Raw genomic sequence first — 22,359 nt, forward strand, 5'->3', positions numbered from 1 at the left:
CTGTGTGTACACACACACACACACACACACACACACACACACACACACTCCTAATAACATTTTCTCATCTACTAGCTCTGTTGATGGGCATAGGGAGTTCGACACTGGGTGGCTAGACCTCTGCCCCAAGCCCCTGGTTTTTCAGGAACATGACAGCGAGCTGTGCTTGGTCCAGAGGTGGAGGGCTTGGGGTTTTGTTCTGTTTTTAATATACTTTTTCTTTAATGGATTTCAGAGAGGAAAGGAAAGGGAGAGAGAGATAGAAACATCCATGATGAGAGGGAATCACTGAGCGGCTGCCTCCTGCACGCCCCCTACTGGGGATCGAACCCGGGCATGTGCCCTGACTGGGAATCGAACCGTGACCTCCTGGTTCACTGGTCAACACTCAACCACTGAGCCACGCCGGCCGGCCGGGCAGGTTTGATTTTTTTTGTAACCTTGGCACTGGCGCCTAACAGACACGTGCTGTGACTCACAATTGAAGGTCTGGGACTCAGTAGACCCAGATGACACCCTTGGCCTTGCCTCGTCTAAGCTGGCCTTGGGCAAAGATCTCTTCACCCCTCTAGGGCTCAGCTTCCTCCTCTAAGTGGGAGTGACACCCATGTTGCAGGGGGTTGGGAGGCCTAGAGGACGCCAGAACCCACACAGGACGCCAAGAGCGACTTGGTTCCTGGTGGCCTGACTTGGCCACTCTTATCCCTTCTCCACCCCAGTTTCACTGAAGTGAAAATCAAGACCCACCTCGGAGCAGGACCTTGGGCAAGCCACTTACTCTTGGCATCTGTAAAATGGGGAGCTGGGAGGATGGAGGAGGAAAGCAGGAATGGTTAGCTCTGTGCCTGGCCCCCAGGGAGCACCCCAACGTTTGGCCTCTATTATTATTTTCCTCTTAGGTTCCCAGTTGCCAGCAAAAGGGCCACTTCCGGCGACTCTTTGCTCACCTTCCCAGCTACCTACTCACCCAGGGATTCCTCTGAACTCAAGCTCCCTGGCCAGCAGCCGGGCCGCTCTCCTCCCATTCTCCCCCTCCACCCCCCCCCCCCCCCCCCCCCCCCCCCCCCCCACAAAAATCTCTGCACACCAAGGGGTAGGTGAGTGTCCCTGGTAGGCGGTGCTCCATGAATGTTGTCACACATTGTTGCTAGGAGACTTATAAACACTATTCATGTAACTCCCCTGGGGAGGACAGTTGGGATCTCCTTGCCTGGCCTCCCCTGACTCTGCCCTTGGCACCTTTTCCCTCTGCTGATTATAATCCACTCTAAACATCGGGACTGTTGGCTAATCAAAGGGGTTCATTTTTTGTGTGTGTGTTGCCTTTTTTAAAAGTCATCTAAAGAGAAGGGGGCGTGCTGATGGCTCTTTGCATTGTAGACCCCAAGGAGCACCCCGTGTATACACACCCCATCGGCTTCCAATATGTAAATGATGGGTAGGTTTCAGGCCAGGTGGACTCCGCTTCCAGAGGGGACTGCCTTCCCCCACAAACAAAAGACCTAGGCAATTTCATGCTGGAGTCTGTGTCCTTAACCATTGGGCAACACTGCCCCGCGGTGTGTCACATGCCTGGCGAGTGACTTGACCTTCCGATTAGTGGGAACGTGTCAGGATGATAGATGCAGCTATGGTGGGTGTGTGCCCTGGGTCTACCACTTCACGGACATTGACCTTGGGCAAATTATTCATCTCCCTAGGCACCTCTCTTTTTTTTTTAATGTGAAATGGAGAAATTAATAACACCTATGGATTATGGCCAGGATCAATGACTCCTATCTCTAAAGCGCTGAGCATACCTGGAGTTTAAGCAGCACTGACTAGAAGTCATTAATATCGTCATTACCGTCATTGTTATTATTAAGTGTGACTGGGAGAAAGCAGGTACAGGGGCTTAGCCGAAGGGGACATGTTCTTAAGTAGATAAAAGAAGTTATGTGCAGGGGGGCTTATCGGCCCACTGCTGGCCACTGACCAAAAGCAAGTCGAGAAAAACGATACAATTAAGTCATATCACAGCCGGTGACTTAAACATAGACCTTCAAGGACTTAGATCAGAGAGAGGAGGGGAGAAGGGGAGAGAGAGAGAGAAACATCAATGATGAGAATCATGGATCAGCTGCCTCCTGCACGCCCCACACTGGGCATCCAGCCCGAAACCCGGGCATGTGCCCTTGACCAGAGATTGAACCTTGACCTCCTGGTTCATAGGTTGACGTTCAACCACTGAGCCAGGCCGGCTGGGCGAGGGAACCCTTTTCAACTGGCTTCATCTCATCTCCCAGACACCTAACGAAGAACCTGTCAGTAAGACCTCCTGCCAAAGGCCTATCTAGGAGCCTTTGCAAGCACCAGGAAGGAAGGAAGCGTCAACACCAACCACAGTGTCCTGGTCAGCTTTCCAAAGTAGGGCCACAGCCAGGCCACTCTTCCCCTGCGGGTGACAGAAGGTCCTGTTTCGAGGATGCTGGGAGGGCAGCCACAGTTGGGTACAGACACCCGAGTGGCTTCGCTGGCCCGAAAGGTGCTGCTCAAGTGGCCACAGGCCCGAACAGCAGCAGGGAAAGGCCTCGCTGTGCCCTTGTCACACCTGTTTTCTATCGCCCTCCCTCCCACTCCTTCCCCTCTGTCCTCCCGAGGCCTCCCGGTGCCTTCGCAACTGATGCTGTTTCCTAGGTCCCTTCTGCGTGGGAAAAAGAAAACACACTGCAATATACACAGTGAAGTAAAACCCAGGAGGGGCCCTAGCCGGTTTGGCTCAGTGGATAGAGCGTTGGCCAGGGGACTGAAGAGTCCCGAGTTCAATTCCAGTCAAGGGCACATGCCCAGGTTGCGGGTTCGATCCCCAGTAGGGGGTGTGCAGGAGGCAGCCACAATCAATGATTCTCTCTCATCATTGATATTTCTCTCTCTCTCTCTCTCTCTCTCTCTCTCTCTCCCTTCCTCTCTGAAATCAATAAAAATATATTTTAATAAATAAAAGTAAGGAGGGGACAGCTCATGGGGAGGGGGGGCTCAGCTCAGGATGCATGTCGAAGAGGTGACATGAGGAAGCCAGAGCTATGGCCGAGAGAGAGAGAGAGAGAGAGAGAGAGAGAGGCATTCAGCAAGGCCTCTAGGGACCGCAGGCTGTATCCTTAGGTGGCATCTCTCCTGCACACCCATGACATCGGACAGAGTTTCTCCCCGCCCACAGCCACCCGAGCTCACAGGGCAGGACTGGGCTTGCCAGGGGTCAGGAGTCGGTCAAGCTGTGCCACACGGGCCGGGGGACCAGCACCGGGCAGGGCTTGGTAATGGAGGAAGCCCAAGTCTCCCTGAGTGTAGAGACCATCAGGAGACGGTGCCCCGAGTTGGATGAGTCACCCCGCTGATTTGGGGGGTGGGGACTGAGGAGGGATGTCCCGGTGGTTAACCACATTTTACTGGGGTGTTTTATTGATCGCAGTTGCACGGAGAGAGACATGACTCAGCCGTGCGGCATCTGAAGGCGCGTGAAGCACCAGGTCCTAATGGGATTTCAATGTAGGGGATTGTCGTGAACTGTACCGTGAAATGTGAAGAGCTTTGCTCTGAACAGACATTATTTGATTCTGTCCTTTCTCAGCCGGAGAAGAGGCTGAGCCTTCTACCTGCCTTTCCCTGGAAGGCCGTGGCTCACGTCTCCAGGGAGGGGGTCACGTCTCGGAAAAGTTGGCTTCATTAACCACCCACCTCGCCTTTGCATTCCCAGGGCCCTCTGTGTGAAAATACCATTCAGCGATTTTTTAAAAATTATTTTGCTTTGTGTAGGGTGGTTAGTGTACAAACCGGTCTCCACAAATAGGCTGTAAGCCATTGAGGGCAGTTACCATGCGATTATAACAATAAAAAGAATGTAAAGAAAAAGGAAAGCTACATTGCCAGGGTTGAGGGGCATGCCATGGGCCACGTTGCCATGGGAATAATGGCGTTCTGGTGGAAGGTAAGAAACTGAGGCTTGAAGAGGGGCCGTGCCCGATCCGATGTTGTGTGAGTGGAGACAGGGGGCCACCGTCTGTGCCTGGGTGTGTGGTCTCCGGGCTGCTGGTGCTGGGCCCTACCTGTCTCACTTCTCACCCACCTGTGGGATTCAGGCACCGAGCCCTTGAGGCCATATACTAGTATGTTCAGTGGATATTTATGGAATTAAGTGGAATAAGACAAAGAAAAAATCCCACATCATTGTTTTCAGGGACAGGGCTTAAAGTGAAGTAATAAGAGAGAGATGGGCCACTTCATTGTAGAAATTATTACTAACACAACTGGTCCTTTTAGGCAAGGTCTGAGAGTTTTAAGCCCTCCTGATAGGACAATGGGTGTCATTCTGCCTTCTTATTCCTACCAACCTTTAAACACTATCTCTGATATTATTTTCCTCTTACAGAAATTGGTACCACTTTTAATTTTTTTTCCCCTAGACTTTAAAAGAAAAATCACTTGCTTTCATCTCGGTGTATGCCAACTTGAAATTAAAAACGTGGGGTGGAATTTCTGGCTTCTATGATTGTCAGAATAGGAAAGCAAAAAAGTTAAAGGCTCCACTGATCCCCTTCAAGTGAGAACAAATGAATGAATGAATGAATGAGTTTATTTAATCTCTTTCATATGCAAGGCATTTTTGTGTGCTGGATAATTTTTTTTAAGTGCCATTAAGAAGTAGGTTTTTAAAAGTGAATTCCCATTTTCGAGAAGAGAAAAGTGGGGTTCAGACAGGGTGACTGACTTGCCCCATGCTACCCAGTCAGGACTTCCCCCAGGTCTGCCTCAGGCAAAGCCTGTGTTTTCTTTCTTCTCTATCACAGACTCGCTGTCACACTCAGAGTCATCTTTGGCTCATGCGTGAGTCACTTTCTTGGCTTATCAACAGTAGGTTGGGATAAAAAAACACACACAAAAACACACAAATGTTGACATCTTCGCGGAGTTGAAAGAAAGGGACCACCGTCTGCTCTAACAAAGGAGAGAAACAGAGAGGCCCATTATAGGAGTGCGTCTGTCTAGACAGATGACTAAACAGGGGTCCCTCCAGGGTTAGACTTGAATTTCCTCCGTTCAGCCTGTTGGATACTTAGCAATAATAAAAAAAAAAATGCTTAAAAGCTGTAGTACTAATCCAACCCCGCCTACTCTATCCAGAGAGGAGTTTAAAAGCCATTTTGGTTCAGCCTGCAAGTGTTACTAGAGTTTCAAGCAGAAATAAGGCTGCCACGAGAAGAACAAGAGCCCTAAAACGACTTGTGTTGTCTGGCCAAGGACCCAAGACACAAGCCTGACTGTCCCTTTGTACCTCCGGCGACAGCAGCTGGGACTCAGAGAGGGAGCAGGGACCAATCCAGGGGTCCCTGCAGGGCTGGCCAAGGCCAGAATGGGTCAAGGCTGGGCTTCTCTTTCCCAGGGGCTGATACGTGGGTTCTCTCCTGCTCCCACCTGCCCAGGGGACTTTGAACTTTTCCTAACTGATCATATGAAAAACGCTACTGAGAGAGAAGAAAGGGGCAATATCCTTCAATAAGGCTGAGAATAAGATATTTTTTAAGGATATTAATATTGCTATGCTTAGTTTCCAGAAAGTTCCCGCAGGTAGGCAATTGGGAGGGGGCTCCCAGGCCATGGGGCCTCCCCCTGGAGACACTGGGGACATGCCAATGGGTGAAGGCCTCTCTCATTTCCCAAAATGCCCTTAGCAATACACAAAGCCCTATTTCTCTCATGGCCCCTATTTGCAAAATTCATTCATTCCCTCGTTGAACAAATATTTACTGGGTGCCTGAATCATTTCTTCCCATGACTGGGGACAGGTAGGACTGCTGGGAATGGACGATGGCATTTCTTAGGGTTTCCTCAGGATTTTATATCACACACTCCCAGTGGTTACTTCAGAGTCAGACAGGCCAAGTTCAAGTTCTGGCTCTACCACTTACTGGCCGTGTGACTGTGGGGCCATGACTTGATGTCTATGAGCCTTGGTTTCCTTAACCCTTTATCACTGGGAGCAATAACAGTGTTTCTGCTAGAAGGGTAACATGGAGGTTAGCACGGTGCCTAATATAAGTGTTCAATAACTGATAGCTCTCACTACTATTATTATTCCTTTTATTTCTAAAGACAGAATCTGTCCTCTTTATCCATCAACACGCCCACCCAGCTATATGCCTTTGCTTCATGGAGAAATTCACTCCTATGATAACATGGACAACTAGACAAAAAAAAATCCGTTTTAGCAAAAGCTGGGTAAACCCCCAAAACAGAGGTTCTCAACCCCGGCGGCAGGTTCAAATCCTCCAGGGAGCTCTTTAAAACTGACACCAGCTTCCACTCCAGACCCACTGAGTCAGACTTGCTGGAGGTGCACCCCAGCTCGAATATTTGTTAAATGCCTCCCCCTCTCCCCCAGGTGATTCTGACACCCAGTGAGGTTGAGCATCTCTGGGCTGGAGCTACTAAGCACAGACCACAGTCCTGACGCTCGATCAACGCTTCTAATAAAGGACCCGCTTGCTTTGACCTCGGAAGCCTAAGCCTGAGTCTTTGCCGCGGGACCAGCGGACCTAGTCGGTTAGCCGTTCTTGGTGCTTCATCCGTGCGGTTGGGGAGCAACCATCTGCTCTCTCCCTGACAATCACACCACAATAAACAATCCTCGAAGCCGCCGTGGCCTCAGTTCCCCAGGGCGCTGCCCTCCCCGCCCCTCCGTGTGGACCACGGACGAGGTCAGTAGCCGCCTTGTGAACACAGGCCACCCCCGCCGTGATTTGAACACAGACGCGTCCGCTCCACCTCAGAGCAAAGACACCATCCCAGCCAACGTTAGAAAAGCGTGGCCTGCCCCTCGCGACTGCAGAAGGATCCGAAACCAATTAAGGCTCCAGCCGGTGGACAAAGTTCACAGTCAACGGAACGGCTGCAGGAGTTGCATCCAAACACACAACGGGGCGATTCAGAGGCGCAGATGTCTGGCCTGGGCAACACAATGCTTTCGTTTCTGTCTGCTCTTTCCCACTGCTGACCCCCGGGGCGGGGTGCAGCATCGGGCATCTGCTGCTGCTAAGAATAGGCTGTGGGGGTGACTGTGAACTTGCCAGCTCCAGGCACGCTCAGGGGCCATCGGCGCCCATGGATGGCTGTCCCTGTGTCCAGAGTCACACGGGAGAGGCCCTCCCTCAGCCAGGCATCTCCCAGTTTGCTCACTGGACCAGCAGGGAGGAGCGTGTGTCTAGGCCAGTGGTTCCCCACCTTTTGATGGCCACGCCCCACCTCAGCATCTCTAAAATCCTGATGCCCCCCCCCGCCCCCGTGACATCTAATTCTTATTCAGAAAGCGGACTCCTGTTCACGTGGAGGACGCCTCAAAGGCCATTCACTTGGTCTAAACAAGCTTCCAAAGAACATGGCATCCATGAAAGAGAAAAAGAAAAGAACCAAAGGACAGTTGGAGTCCTGAGGAGGAAATCACTAAGAAATTGTTTAAAAAAAAATTATTATTACTTTCTTTAAAAAAAAAGTAATAATATGAAGTGATAGGAAAAAATAGCCAATAAAGTTTCAAAACATAATAGAGAAATGGAATACGTAAATATGTCACAATATATATTTATATGCTGTATATGAGGCCCTTAGAACCATAAGAAATGCAAAAAAATTCACTGGTAATAACTCATTCTCGAATTGCCCCCCTTAAGCATCCAATTGCCCCCCTGTGGTGCGTGTGCCCCACGTTGGCAACCACTGGTCTGAGTGATCTACTGATAGGCCAATGTCAGGAGACCCAGGTTCAAGGTAGACAGGATTCTGGAGAAGAACATAGTCCATGATGTTTAAATCGTTACGCTCCCATGAAACTCACACACAGAGATAGGAACCAGGAACACCGCGCTCCTGTGTGCTCCCAGCAAACAGGTAAGCACCGCAGATGTACGCTCTCGTGCAGACTTACCCTGGGTCCTCTCTGCGGACACATCCGCCAGCCCCTGCGGGCATGTCGGGACCGCGGTGGCAATGGGAGGGCCTGAGGCTGAGGGACGCCCCTACATGTTCTGGCGGTAAGCCCGATTCCAGATTCTCCCTGACACATAAATTTCCCACAACATATCAGGACTTGCGTGCCTCTCACACCAGGCGAACGCGTCTCGGTTGGGGGAGCAATTCATATCAGGATGAAGGAGAATGACACTCGTGTCTGAGAGGGAGCAGGCTATTGAGAGATTTCATCATGGAGGGCCACCTGACACCTGTGAACTGTTTTTTTCTGGAATTTTCCATTTAATATTTTCGGACCACCGTTGAGGACAAGTCACTGAAACTATGAAAAGCGAAACTTTGGGATAAGGGGGGACTGCTGTATCTAAAATTTTTAACACGAGTGAAATCTCTCTTTTCCCCAACTCTACTTCTACTGGGGTAGATGGTATCCCTTGTTCAAAACGTCTGTCTCTCTCTCTCCTGGGTCCATGGCGACATAGTCCCTCTCTTATGCACCCCTCCTGTGCTAGTGACATTGGGCGTGGCCAATGGGATGTGGGCGGGGCAACTGCCACTTCTCATGGCCCGGCCGTGAGTGCACGAAGATGTCATGGAGCAGTGCCAACCCCCAATCTTTGTGCTTGAGATGAGGGAAAGAGCGCTAAGACAGTGACCTTGAACTTGTAAAATAATGCTATATTCCACACAGTCCCATTATGTCACGCCCGTCATGGCAGAATGGAGTTTACATGCAACAGGTCAATGAAGTTCCTGAATGTCCCCACTCTGCTTCACCCAGGCTCGCTAGGACCGTCGGGCCCTGTCCTCCAGCCTCAGTATTTCCAAGAGGGTCTCCCAACACCTCAGTCTTTTTTCAAAGACCACGCTAAGTGCTTCTGCCGTTTCGTGGTTCATCAAGAGCGTAGTTCTGCAAGTTCACAGAGTGGGAAAAACAACACGAAAGGGCAAACATTCTCCTCCCAGGAAACGTAAGCAGCTTCCCATTGCTGCCTGACCACTGCCAAACTACACTTTCAAAGGTCGCCTTTCAAGCAGCAAATGTCACCTCCCCCGAGAAGCCTCCCATGACCTCTCTAGATCTAGACCAAAGTGAGCAATTCTTCTTCTGACCTCCCGGACGCCTTCCTTAGGAGCAACCGCACGGCGTTGGCTTCTCGGTTGTGTCTGTTTAGGTTGGACTCCTGACCTCTTCACTAAATTGCCGGCCCCTGCAAGCGGGTCGATGCTCTATCCCTCCATCTCCTGGCAGATCTCACTGGTCCAGATTGATGGAGGGATGATATCAGCTTCCCAGGGTCAAGCCTTGATGTTCAAAACTTAAAAATTAGAAAGCAAACTCTGGTCCAACACAAATGCTTTTTGACTGATAAGAGGCATAGTTTTGCAAATTCCTTGGCTTATGACCTCGTTTCGGGCCCAGCTGGACAATCCAGAGACCCTTCTAAGCCCGACTCTCCACTCCACACACGCAAAGTGGTCTGTCATCCTCCTAGGCTGGCGCGTGGCCACCTCTCAGCCTAGTGCCACCTGTCCCTGGCCACCGAGTCGCTGATGGCTGTGCCCAGGCGTGCCAGCAAGAACCAAACCCAACAGCTGTCCTTCCACACTTGTCGGCACAAGACGGGAGACCCGGGAGGCTATTTTCATACCCAGAAGGGTGCAAAGCTAGCTTCCTGCCAGCAAGGAAGGGGGTGGCTTTCCGTTCACTCCGGAAAAACAATCCCCCCAAAACATATTCTACATCCAGAAGCCCCTGCAGCCTGCCTCCCAAATTATTTGCTAAAGAAAGAACTCCGGTCAAGTGGGGTCTGTGTGGCATTCACAGTCTAGCTTCTCCTGGGAACGCAGCCGAGAGGAGGACAGTAGTGAGAGAGCATCCACGCTCGGTGGCTCCACAACAGCCACTGCGGCGAATTCCACAGGCCGGGCACTGGCTCTTTGCCACCGCCTTGCTCACCTGGGGCGCTGTGCCCCACTTAGCCGCCTCCAGGACCCCTGGGCTAATGCCACCCTTCTCCCACCCCGTCCATCAGAGGAAACTTCCCAGCCTTGCCAATGGCCTCCAAGGCCCTACACGAGCTGTCCGTCGTGATTTCTCTAATCTCATCTCCCAGGACACTTCTGATAATGCTGGAACACGTCAGCAACGGGATCAGCTGTCCCCTCGGCCAGAAATGCTCTTCCCCAGAGAGCCCCGGACTGTTCTCTGACCTCCTCCGAGTCTCTGCTCAAATGCCACCCTCTTGATGACCCTCCCGGCCAACTTATTTATTTTTAAAGATATATTTTCATTGATTTCAGAGAGAGGAAGGGAAAAGGAGAGAGAGAGAGAAACATCAATGATGAGAATCACTGATCCGCTGCCTCCTGCACGCCCCCTACTGGAGATGGGCATGTGCCCTTGACCGGGAATTGAACCGTGACCTCCTGGTTCATAGGTCGACGCTCAACCATTGAGCCACGCCAGCTGGGCTCGGCCAGCTTATTTGAAATTGCAATTCACTTCCCCATCCCCACCCCTGCTATTCTTTTCTCCCCATAACAGTTCTCCAATCCTACCATCTCTTATCTTTTCAATGCATTGTCTATCTTCCCCCTCTAGCCTGGGGAGCTCCTCAAGGCAAAGTTCTGGGCTGTTTTATTCACTGATGGTATCACTAGTGCCCAGATGGGTGCCTAAGGCATGGCAGACACACAAGCCACAAATACTCTTCAATGAACTCATCTGCCATAGGAAGGTCTTCTCTTGACCTCTGTCTTCCCACGAGCTCTGCCTACATTTGACATTGATCTTAAGACTCTCTACTCATAGTCAATGTCGACTCTTTTCATTGAAGGCTTGTTGGTCGGGCAGCAGAATTCACACCCTCCTTCATTCTTTTCCTACTTCAACAGCCATGGGGGCTGCTTAGCAACATGGCCTGTCTTGCAGACGTGGGCATTTCTCTAATCATTTGACGGCCAGAAACGCGCTAGAGCAGTTAGAGAGCAGCTGTTCTGGATGGTTCCACAATAGCATCAGGGAAACAGGAGAAAAGACCAAGTCATTCAGCGCTAACTCTTCTCCTGAGGAGCCGGTCAGATTTTCACCTGCCCTGAACCTCTGGCGGAGGAAAAACTCCAAAGCGAAAGCTGCAGTGGCTCGACGCCTGAGTTTGGCCAAGAGAGTAGAGTTTACATCCCACTGTTGGCTGGAGCCTCACCCGATGGAATGTCCCAGAACAGGATTCGGGCCATGAAGAGGTCGGCAGGGGGTGAAACTCTAGCCGTCGGTTTATACATTATAAAATAGATGTTGCGTACACATTACACACTGGTTTTGAAAATCTCCTCACTCCACCGTTGCCCAGGTGAAGGACTTTGAGTGGGAGAATTCGCTCCCAGGCGAAGCTTCCACACTAGGCGTCCACCCCTCTCCCCGTGTGACTAACTGACTTCCTTGCACACGCACCACCATCCCCTGCGGGGTGAATAGGTGTGGTGCGTGTGATTCACAGGTCTACCTCCACATCTGTGTGCATCTGGGGAAATGGACAGTCCGGGGAGAGATGTGGCTGGGCTGTGGATTGAGGGCCCTGCACTTGCAGGACCAGTGGGTGGAAGAGGCCCCGTGGGATCTGAATCCTCTGGGCTGGGACTGCAGTGAACAGACCCACCCAATCAGAGCAGCAACAAACTCCAGTGACACAGGAATGACCCAAAATGCCACTCAAATATGCAGATTGCTGGCCTCCGCCCACCCCAGCCCCACCCCCTCTGCAGGTCTGGGAGAGGCCAGGGAATCTACTTCCAAAGACACCTCAGGAGACACTTTTTATATTATTACTAGAGGCCCGGTGCACGAATTCGTGCACAGGTGAGGTCCCTCGGCCTGGCCAGCAATCAGGGCCATCTTGCCCAGCCTAGGGGGAGGGACCACGGGTGGTTGGCCAGCCAGGAGGAAGGGCCAAGGGAGGTTGACCGACCACAGGGAGGGACCACAGGAGGTTGGCTGTGGGAGTGCACTGACCACCAGGGGGCAGCATGGAGCGTCTGCCCCCTGGTGGTCAGTGCTCGTCATAGCTACCAGCTGGTCGTAACAGTCGTTTAGGCTTTTATATATATAGATATTTTTTAATCCTCACCTGAGGACATGCAGGGAGAAAGAAAGAGAGACATCAATCAGTTACCTTCCATCTGTGCTCCATTTGGGGGTTGAACCTACAACCCAGGTATGTGCCCTGACTGGGAATCGAACCCGCAACCTTTTCAGTGCACAGGGACACAGTCAACCAACTGAGCCATCCGGCTGGGCTCGGGAGATATTCTGAGGAACACCATCTTTAAATCTCCCCCCAGCTCCTTAAAGCCTCTTGCTCAGTAAACTCGTGGAGAAAAAAAACACCCAAACAAACCTGAAATCACTTTCACGACCCTTAATCCATTCATTCCTGGACAGACTGTTGCTTATCTTCTGCATTTTTATGTTTTATTAGAAAACCTCTCAGGCCGACTAACATCCTAACCAATAGGTGGGGGTCGGGGGGGCGCGGAGGGAGGGGATAATGACTTCAACAAGAGAAACAAGCTCTAGCAACCACACAACCTGTGAGGAGCAAGAACAATTGCATCCACCCAGCAGGTGGTGGTTGAACCTTGACCTATGAACCAGGAGGTCACGGTTCCATTCCTGGTCAGGACATATGCCAGGTCTGTGGGCTCGATCCCCAGTAGGGGGCGTGCAGGAGGCTATGCCTGGTCTGCGGGCTCGATCCCCAGTAGGGGGCATGCAGGAGGCAGCCGATTAATGTTTCTACCTCATCATTGATGTTTCTCTCTCTCCCTCCCTCTGCCTTCCTCTCTGAAATCCATAAAAATAACTTTTAAAAAACAACGATCCCATCCTGTATTGAAGGCTGAGGAAGCCTGGGGGCCCCCAGTCCCATCATCACTGGGGCCAGCACAGCCGTGATCAGCACCCCCAGGTTGGAGCGAGTGAGAAAAGCAAGAGGTGCCCCCGGCCCCGCGCTGCCTCCAGCCGCTCCCAGCGGCTCCTTGGGACGGAGGGGAGGGTCATGCAAGGTGACAGCGATGGCCCTGGAGCTGCCTGGCACGGCCGGCCGCACGCAGCATGGAGAAACTCACCCTGACCCTGGCCGCCTGCCGCTTGGCATCGGCTCACTTACATTTTTACTCAATTACTATTTCTAAGAACAGAGACACAAACAAAAAATAAAACGCAGGGCCCCACCGCTCAGCAGTCTCGCGTGGAAGGACCGAGAGGGGTCTACAGGGTTTTCCCAGCGGCCTGGAAGCGGGGTGTGGGGGGGACTCTGGGTGCAGCCTCCGCCTCGCTCCCTGTCCCCGCCCTGGGAGGCGCTCCTGATGTCCCCACGGTGGGTTCCTCCTGTGTTTTCATCAGAGAAAGAGGGCAGCTTGCATTGACTGAGAGCCACCCCGAGGGAGGCGTGTCTGGGAAGAGCGACCACACACAGAACACCCCTCACCCCTGGGAGGCCTCTCTCTCCCGTGTTTCCTAAGGGAGGGAGAGGAAAAGGAAATCGATCCAGAGTCGTAGGTAAGACCACGACAACATTGAGGGGCAGGATTCCCGAGGGGATGCAACAGGAAGGCCAAACAAATGAAAAGTTTGGGGTCTGGGCAGTGTGGTGGAGAGCAAGGGGCCAGACCTGGGTTCGGATTTGGGCTCTGACACCGGCTGGCTCTAGGAGAGGACCAGGGTCTACCTCTCTAAGCCGGTTTCCAGAAAAATGGCATTGCTACTGGGGTCCTTCCCAACCGACCAACGTAGGGAGGACCAGGAGGCTGTGTCTTAAGGACCAAGGGGTGTTTAACGAACGTTTTTCTCCTCTCCTTCCCTCCCCTTTTCTTTTCCAGAAAGCTACTGGGGGCGGGGGGATCAGACAGTTCACTCCTTAGTTAATAAGACAGTGAAATAAAACACACATTTAGAGATGGACTATACAATACAACCTGTCTCACCAAAGAGAACTTTTTATTTCTCATGTGGCAGCTTCTAGCTAGCCACTCTGAGGCATTTTGGGGGGGGAAAATAAGTGTATAATCTCGGTAGAATCAGTTTTGTTTTGTTTTTAAGGTTTTTTTGTTTCTGTTTTGTTTTGTTTTAGGAAATCCCAGCTTAGGCCACTGTGAATAAGTCACCTTCTTCCTTGATTCTTAAGAAGCAAAGTTAAGCATGATAAACTGCAAAGCAGGTTACGCCAGGGAATCAGACTTCTATGCGGGCAATCAACACATTTCTTTTGTCCCTATCTGGGAGCTTTGCCCACATTTAGAATCCATATAATCCAAACCTTCTCAGAGCCTCAAACATGCAGCGTGAACCAAGGCCAGCATTACTGGTCCACTTCCTCTCTTTCTAAGCACGGGTCAAGGGCACCTCGGGCCACCGAGTTTTTCCGGTGTCAGCAACATCTCAATCCCGTCTTTGCTGTGGTCTCATTGCCCCGCATGAAGTAGGCACCCGGGAAAAGCCGGCTGAATTGATTCATGCTCCAAATCAGAAAGGAATGAGACCTCTGGCTTCAGTGACCCCCGGGCCGGACAGGTGGCACTGGCCCTGAGAGTCCGGGCTAAGTGGTGTGAGCATGTGGCACGCTCCCAGGTCTTGACCCATGACAGCCCATTTCTCATGCAACCCAGAAAGGACAACAGGAAGGTCACACACAAGGACAGCAGCATAACTCTCCCACAGGCCTCCCTCTAGAACTTCAAAGGAAAGGGAGGGGGGAAAAAAATCTCCTTTGCATTAATTGAGCAACTACTATGTGCCAGGAATACGGACATAGATACAAATAAGATACACACACACACTAAAGGGGACCCTCAACATTCTGGTCATATGGGTCAGCCCTCCCGAGACCATCCCTCCATGGGGGTCAATATTTTGAATCACTCTGTGACCCCTGGAACACACATCTCATACACCACACAATCCATCCCATCACTAGGGCAACCACACCATCATAGGATTTCCAAGCGATTCATGGGTGTGTCTCCTAGAAGACGGCTAACTGCAAAATTCAGGGGCACCTTTGCGAGGGATCAGCGACAAGGCTGCGTGGCCTCTGCCATTTCCCCCACACGAGACAGACACTAGCGATAAAGCCGATATTACTACGTGAAAGGAGGTATAAAGCAGATGAGTGTACTCACCAAGGTACCCACAGAGCACCTGGGACTGCCTGGAGCAGAAGCTGCCCACTGAGCCAGAGGGTGTGGTAACAACTGGGCAGACAGCTAGGAGTTTTAAAAAGCACAGTCATTAGCTATTTGACTGACGAGAAGCCTTGCACAGAGCTATACAAAGACGCAACGCGGGAGAGGGACTCAATGAACGTTCTTATCATTTTCCCCGGAAATACAAGGTCCCTGCTACTCGGGGGCAGGGGACGCGACACCGAACACTTACAGGGGGTTCTGGGTTCTGGGCCCAGCTTTTCGGCGGCCCTTCCCCGGCAGGCAGACTCCTGGATTCGGCGTTCCCTCTAACACGTCCCCGTGTTAAAATAACAATGTCCAATTTATATACCGAAATGTTAAAATAAATACCTTGACTTCTATTAAAGACGGCTAGGGAAGGCCTTGACCTCCTTTGACGAAAGACAGACTACCTATTAAGAATAAAAGCCTGTTTTTCATTTGGTTGGCCGAGATTTCGGGTTTCTTAAAACCACCTGTCATCATTTCTCACCCACATGTGAGAACTCCTTCTCCAATGAGTTCAAAGTACACGTGTATATTGGTCTGGGGCTGCTCAGCTATAGTTGAAACATTCGGGGCTCCTTGGATGGGATAAAACGTATCTTCCATGGTTGCTATTTTTTTTTTAATATATTTCTATTGATTTCAGAGAGGAAGGGAGAGGGACAGAGATAGAAACATCAATGATGAGAGAGAATCATGGATCAGCTGCCTCCTGCATGCCCCCCACTGGGGATTGAGCCCGCGCAACCCAGGCATGGGCCCTGACTGGGAATCGAACCGTGACTTCCTGGGTCATAGGTCAACGCTCAACCACTGAGCCATGCTGGCCCGGGCCATGGTGGTTATTACATCCTGAAATTTGGAACTTTGTTTCCTTTGAAGTAGCAGCAACTAGCTCTTGTATATGGCCCACCATATTCTTCTTAAAGAAAAAAAAAATACACCAAAAATGGAAGAGAAAACATTACTAAGGGTAGTCGAGTCCGGTATAAATACAGGATTTTTGCATGAGATGAGGTAGATCCGATAAACCTTGGGACACATCACCTGATTTTGCCAGGCCCCTGTTTCTGTAAAATGAAGTGGATGTCAGGGGACCCTTGAGGGTTATTAGAAGATTGAGCTGAGATGATCTACACTAATAAAAGAGAAACATGCAAATTAACCCTTGAAGGTTATTAGAAGATTGAGCTGAGATGATGTACACTAATAAAAGAGAAACATGCAAATTGACCATCCCTCCACTATGCCCACCAGCCAATCAGAGCGAGCATGCAAATTAACCCAACAAAGATGGCAGTTAATTTGCATACACAGGCGCGCAGAGCGAAGATGAAAGACAGCATAAAGGAAGCCAAGTGCTGCAGAAGGGAGCAAAGCAGCGGAGAAGGGAGGGAGCCGAGGCAGCGGAGAAGGGGAAGAAGCAGGAAGCCCTATTCTTGCAGGAATCTTCCTGCAACAGGCTTCTAGTATATATATATAAAAAAGACTGAAAAATAAAATGTAGTCAAGGGATGTGATACGTGAGTTACCTAACCTAGTGGCTAGATGAACCCCTGACTGCCTTCCAGGCCCGGCATGAATATACTTCTCACTCTGGGCACAGCCTGGAAATTCACGCCCCTTCCACTCACCGGGGGCACATCTCCTAGAAACACCTGTCGCAATATGAATATACTTCTCACTCCAGGTACAGCCTGGAAATTCACCGGGGGCACATCTCCTAGAAACACCTGTCGCAATGCAGACCTGACCTGAGAACTGTTTTTGACAAAAGACAGCAGTCGTATGGATTCCTCATTTTGTGTGTTTTCCAGATTTGTGCCTCTTATCTCTCGACGTGAAAACTGGTAGGAAAGACTTTGCCCTGCCCTGGAGCTTACCCTCGCCAGCATTCAGCAAACTCAAAAGATCCCCAGCCACCTGTTTGCACACTTGCGCGGGTCCCACCTCCCAGTGGAACCCTCTCTAGCGGGGACCTGGGACCCTGGACGACCCACATGGCGGGGAGGAGCCCACGCCCAGGCCTCTGTAGCGCCTGCGATCACATTGTCTCGGACACCCTTGCCAGCTGACATCTGTGCACACGTTCTCCCCAATAAGCAACCATGCTGTCTAATTTTAGAGCTTTCCCCGGAGTCTCCTGAGGGAGAAAATCCCCCCAGATAACCAGTCTGCAAAGACAGGAAGCTCCGCTGGGCACCAAGGCTTTGTCACAAGATCAGCAAGTCAAACAAAGCCTTTTGGGGCCGGCCTGACCCCTGGAAAGAGATGCGGGAAGTTACCTTCCACAGAAAGCTCAGTTTCACCCGACAGAGGCAGAGTAGGATATGCAGCGTGTGCTTTCTCGTCCCACTGTGGCCCTATGCGTTTCTGGGGGCACTTCACTCCTTTCCCTGGGAAATAGCACCTTCTTCAGGCCAGCGGGGGGTTGCGGGACCATTCTCTTCATGGGATCAGAATCCCTGGAGGAGCCCTAACCAGTTTGGCTCAATGGATAGAGCGTGGGACTGCAGACTGAATGGTCCCAGGTTCAATTCCAGTCAAGGGCATGTACCTTGGTTGCAGGCACATTCCCAGTGGGGGGTGTGCAGGAGGCAGGTGATCGATGTTTCTAACTCTCTATCCCTCTCCCTTCCTCTCTGTAAAAAAATCAATAAAATATATTAAAAAAAAAAAAAAAAGAATCCCTGAAGTGGTCCCAGATCACCCAGGGTAGTGGTTGGCAAACTCATTAGTCAACAGAGCCAAATATCAACAGTACAACGATTGAAATTTCTGTAAGAAATGTCTGTAAGAAAGAAGTAAAGCCATTCTTGCTCAAATGGTCCCTTAAGCAGAATGAAATGTCATGAAAAATGTTCCCAGGCCCTGGCTGGGTAGCTCATTGGTTAGAGCATCATCCCAAAGTGCCAAAGTTGTGGGTTTGATCCCCAGTCAGGACACACATACAAGAGTCAACCAATGAATTCATCAATAAGTGGAATGACAAATCGCTGTTTCTCTCTCTCTCAACACATACATTTTTTAAAGTGCTCTAAACTCCATTTCAAATTCAATTCCTGCCGAAAACCGTCCACACACACCTCTCTCTGGCGATAGCCATTCCATGAGTGGGCCCTACCATTTCCTCTCCACGCTATGCCACAATGAATTTGCACTCCACTTAGAGACGGCCCAGCCAATGGTACTGAGGGAGGGCACACCGCTGATGCCAAATGCACCAGGCCTGGGGGTCAGCTTGGCTCAAGGCCCACCTTCTAGCATCTGAGGACTGAGGAACTCATGAAGTCAACCACACAGCTTGGTTATTGGTGGTGATGTTTGCTGACAGGGGAATCTTCTGACATGTATCTCTCTCCAAGACAAACTGGCCCCAATCACCTCATTCTCACCAGCCCTGAGGAGGTGACATGGTGGCCATCCAGGACTTGCTTCACGGAGCTGACCAATGATTTCCATGCACACCCTCAACAACCCAAGGCTTGATCCCGTGAGGAGGGACAAATGAATGGCTGGGTGACTCTTCACATCAACATGACTTTTAACAGACATGTCTAAGGGTGACAGTGAGGTTTCCGAGCCCGAGGTGACGGCCAGAACGCGGCTCTGTTTCTGCCCATGTACTGCCCAAGTCCGCATTCTGGAATGTTCCATTCTCCGCTTCCCTCTCCTCAATTTCCAACGCCCAGATGCCACGATGTGCGCCTGCCTGTGGGGACAGAGCTCCGGGGCCTGTCCCATTACCAAAGCATCCATCGTCTGCAGAGAAATGTCCTGTCTGTGATGCTCTTTCCTCCTTTTACTTATTTTTTAGTTTTTTTATATATATAATTGATTTTTTACAGAGAGGAAGGGAGAGGGATAGAGAGTTAGAAACATCGACGAGAGAGAAACATCGATCAGCTGCCTCCTGCACACTCCCTACTGGGGATGTGCCCACAACCAAGGTACATGCCCTTGACCAGAATCTAACCCGGGACCCTTCAGTCCGCAGGCTGACGCTCTATCCACTGAGCCAAACCGGTTAGGGCTCTTTCCTCCTTTTAAAGTAGACTCAGAATAAGCCATTCACTTCCCCCCCTCCCCCCCTTGGCTTTTCTCAGCCCGCAACTGAATTCTAAGAGTTACCTCCTTTTAAAATAGACTCAGAATAAGCCATTCACCTTTCCCCCTTCCCCCTCTCTTTGGCTTTTCTCAGCCCGCAACTGAATTCTAAGAGTTACTGACAAAGAAATAAAACTTCCACGGTATTGTCATTTAGATGTCAAAGCAGATGGGAAGCTGAGGGTAAGTCAGTGGACAGGGAAATCAATGACCGGATACTAATAAAACCCAAAGTGGAAAGAACGACAAAGTTATTGCCGTTCCCTGTGGTAGCGAGAGAATGATTGATCCCTAATGGGTTTCGTCTGAGAAGCTTTGATTTAACGATGCTGAAATGAATCCCACAGTGAAAAATTAAGTTACATTTCTCAGGGGGAAAAAAAAAGTATGTTTTGCCAACTGTAAATTGTGCTCTTAGAATGCATTAACAAATACTGTCTTTCTCGATAACAAACTTTGCATTCTTGTCCCCAAGATGAGGTGACGAATATAGATGCTTGCGACAGCGACAGCCTGAAGTGAAGGGTGAGCAGTTATGTGGGAGCCAGCTTGTCAGGCCCGATGGGGCATCTGTCAGCGTGGAATGGGTCAGATGGGGGAAGACCGGGGACAGAGCCAACGTCTAAGTCACAGCAGTTTTCTTTGTCTTTCTGAAGACTGGGACGATGCTACAGATTTCCTGAAACAAACAACATCTCCCCAAAAAGCACTCCCCCTGACTTCTCTCAGCACCTCAATGCTCTTCCTCGGGGATAGCCTGCTTCCTACTGACCCCCATGTGGGCAGCAAGGAAGGCCCCTGGGGAGGGGGCCCCTCCCGGTGAACAGGGACACATGGGACAAGCTAATGTGAGAGCCAACAGCTGCACCCAGACGGCTTCCAGAAGGTTCCAGCCTCGAAACATCCAGAAAGCTTTGTCCGCTGGCCTTAAGTTCCTGAAGTCGTTGGGGTTGAAGGAGCACCTAAGCCCCACATTTCTGACCCATCAAAGAGCTCATTGGAGAGAATGGAGGGGGGGTCCTGGTCTCAAAGAACAGTTTCCTCAGCACCATGAGGCCTTCCCCCCATCTAACATGGCGAGTCCAAGAAACTCAACTCCTGCCCTAACCGGTTTGGCTCAGTGGATAGAGCGTCGGCCTGCGGACTGAAGGGTCCCAGATTCGATTCCGGTCAAGGGCATGTACCTTGGTTGTGGGCACATCCCTAGTAGGGAGTGTGCAGGAGGCAGCTGATCAATGTTTCTCTCTCATCGATGTTTCTAACTCTCTATCCCTTTCCATTCCTCTCTGTAAAAAATCAATAAAATATATTTTAGAAAGAAAGAAACTCAACTCCTTACCAACGCAGCATCATCATGTTTTCTAAGACCTTTGCGGTCTTACCTAAGAAGGCTTCCTTCTCAAGGGCTTCTTAGATGTCCAGCTAGCCCTGCCAGTCCCTATTTCCAGCCCCTTAGGTGGCAAAGGTCACCTAAGAAATAATCCGATTGTGCAAAGAAAATAGATCCATTGAGTGGAACCTACCAGGAAAAGAATAAGATGAAGGTCCCAAGACATCCCAGGCTAGTGGGAGTGGCTTCTAGAACATCCATGTTTAATCACGTTTTAGTATGTCTAAAATCTCTCTTTTCCTAGCTCACAGTCAACGGCACGTTAGAGTGAATTGTCAGTGACGTTTCCTTCTTAGGGGCACATACAATAATGGTGGCCCTTAAAATCCATGGCGTTTGAGATGCAATGAGTTATGGCTGCCATGCAACGTAGGCCTACAAAGCCAGCAACACAGCCAAGTGCTCTCTGCCCCTGTCCGCCTCAACCTCTTGCGGCCCTAGAAGGCCAGCCTCTTCGTCATCGTCGAAGGTGGAGAAACTGAGCCTGACCCAGGGAAGCTGAGCGCCATCGATGCAGACACTCCAGAGGCGTGAAAACCAAGAAGCATTCAGGGAGGGGGGCAGGAAGGGGTCAAGGGGTGTTTCACGCCACAGCGGGGCCACCAAGCCGACCCAGGAAGCAAGGTGGTGGCCCCACCACAGTCCAGTTCACCACCCACTTCCGGATGAGAGAGGTCAGAAGAGAAACGAAGCCACAGCAACAACAACAACAAACAACAAACAACTCCCCGTTTGTGGTTGTCGCCTGATCGGAACTTCTCAGATTCCTCCCAAACACAGACAGAAGCGCGCTTTGCAGCCTAAACAAACCCATCAAAGAATCCCTCGTCTGTGATTCAACTGAAAAGGCCCGGAGAACATGGGATTCCTAGGCTTAAAAAAAAAAAAAAAGATCCGGGTTTAAAGAATATTGGAAAAGAAACGCACACCATATGGCTTCAAAATGACAATGGAAACATTTGTTTATCTCTGGCCAGAGGCACATTTCGTCAAGCTGCTCCGAATCGGAGGAACGGAACCCAACCTCCCTCCGGCTGAAGGGCTGCCTAAGGGGAGCGAGCACATCTGGCGAGTCCACGTCCTCTCCAGCATCCCTCAGCAGCGGAAATGCTCCATCAAGACAGATGCAGGGCCGTTTCCAGCCTCTTCCATGCAGCGCCTTGGCTTGTAGTTCACCTTCCGACTAAACCTACAAGGGGGTGAGGGGGTGGGCAGGAGGGATGCTGACCAGAGTCCCAACTCCGTGGTTGGCCTGCACATCTCTCCCAGGGCCAGGTTCCTCCACGAACCTTCTAAGAATGCAGTCGGGCCCTAGCCAGTGTGGCTCAATGGATAGAGCGTCGGCCTATGGACTGAAAGTTCCCGGTTTGATTGTGATCAAGGGCACATGCCCGGGTTGCAGGCTCGATTCCCACTAGGGGGCGTGCAGGAGGCAGCTGATCAATGATTCTCTGTCACCATGGATGTTTCTCTCTCTCTCTCCCTCTTCCTTCCCCACTGAAATCAATAAAAATATATTTTTAAAAAAAGTTCATATTTCTAGAAGCATAGAAATATGAAAGTATAAAGATAAAGAATAATTAATACACCTCACTAAAGAAAAATTAAAGTTATTCAAACTCTCAGAAACATTA

General features: G+C 50.7%; 1 protein-coding gene and 1 long non-coding RNA gene across 3 annotated transcripts in view; one reads left to right on the forward strand and one right to left on the reverse strand.

Annotated features, from left to right (window-relative positions):
* LOC102251363 overlaps nucleotides 1-22,359 on the forward strand; it is a 171,101-nt gene that overhangs the window by 132,825 nt on the left and 15,917 nt on the right. The gene's annotated exons all lie outside the window — the stretch shown is intronic.
* TGFB2 (transforming growth factor, beta 2) overlaps nucleotides 1-22,359 on the reverse strand; it is a 61,317-nt gene that overhangs the window by 33,424 nt on the left and 5,534 nt on the right. Inside the window, exon 2 of one of the 2 annotated variants that reach the window (XM_005879885.2) lies at nucleotides 15,178-15,261. The exons of the other annotated variant lie outside the window; for it this stretch is intronic. Within the exon in view, the coding sequence (XP_005879947.1) occupies nucleotides 15,178-15,261 (84 nt within the window). The remainder of the gene's footprint in view (nucleotides 1-15,177; nucleotides 15,262-22,359) is intronic. 2 annotated transcript variants of the gene reach the window in all.

This window comes from Myotis brandtii, unplaced genomic scaffold, assembly GCF_000412655.1.
Source record: "Myotis brandtii unplaced genomic scaffold, ASM41265v1 scaffold612, whole genome shotgun sequence".
NCBI lineage: Eukaryota > Metazoa > Chordata > Mammalia > Chiroptera > Vespertilionidae > Myotis > Myotis brandtii.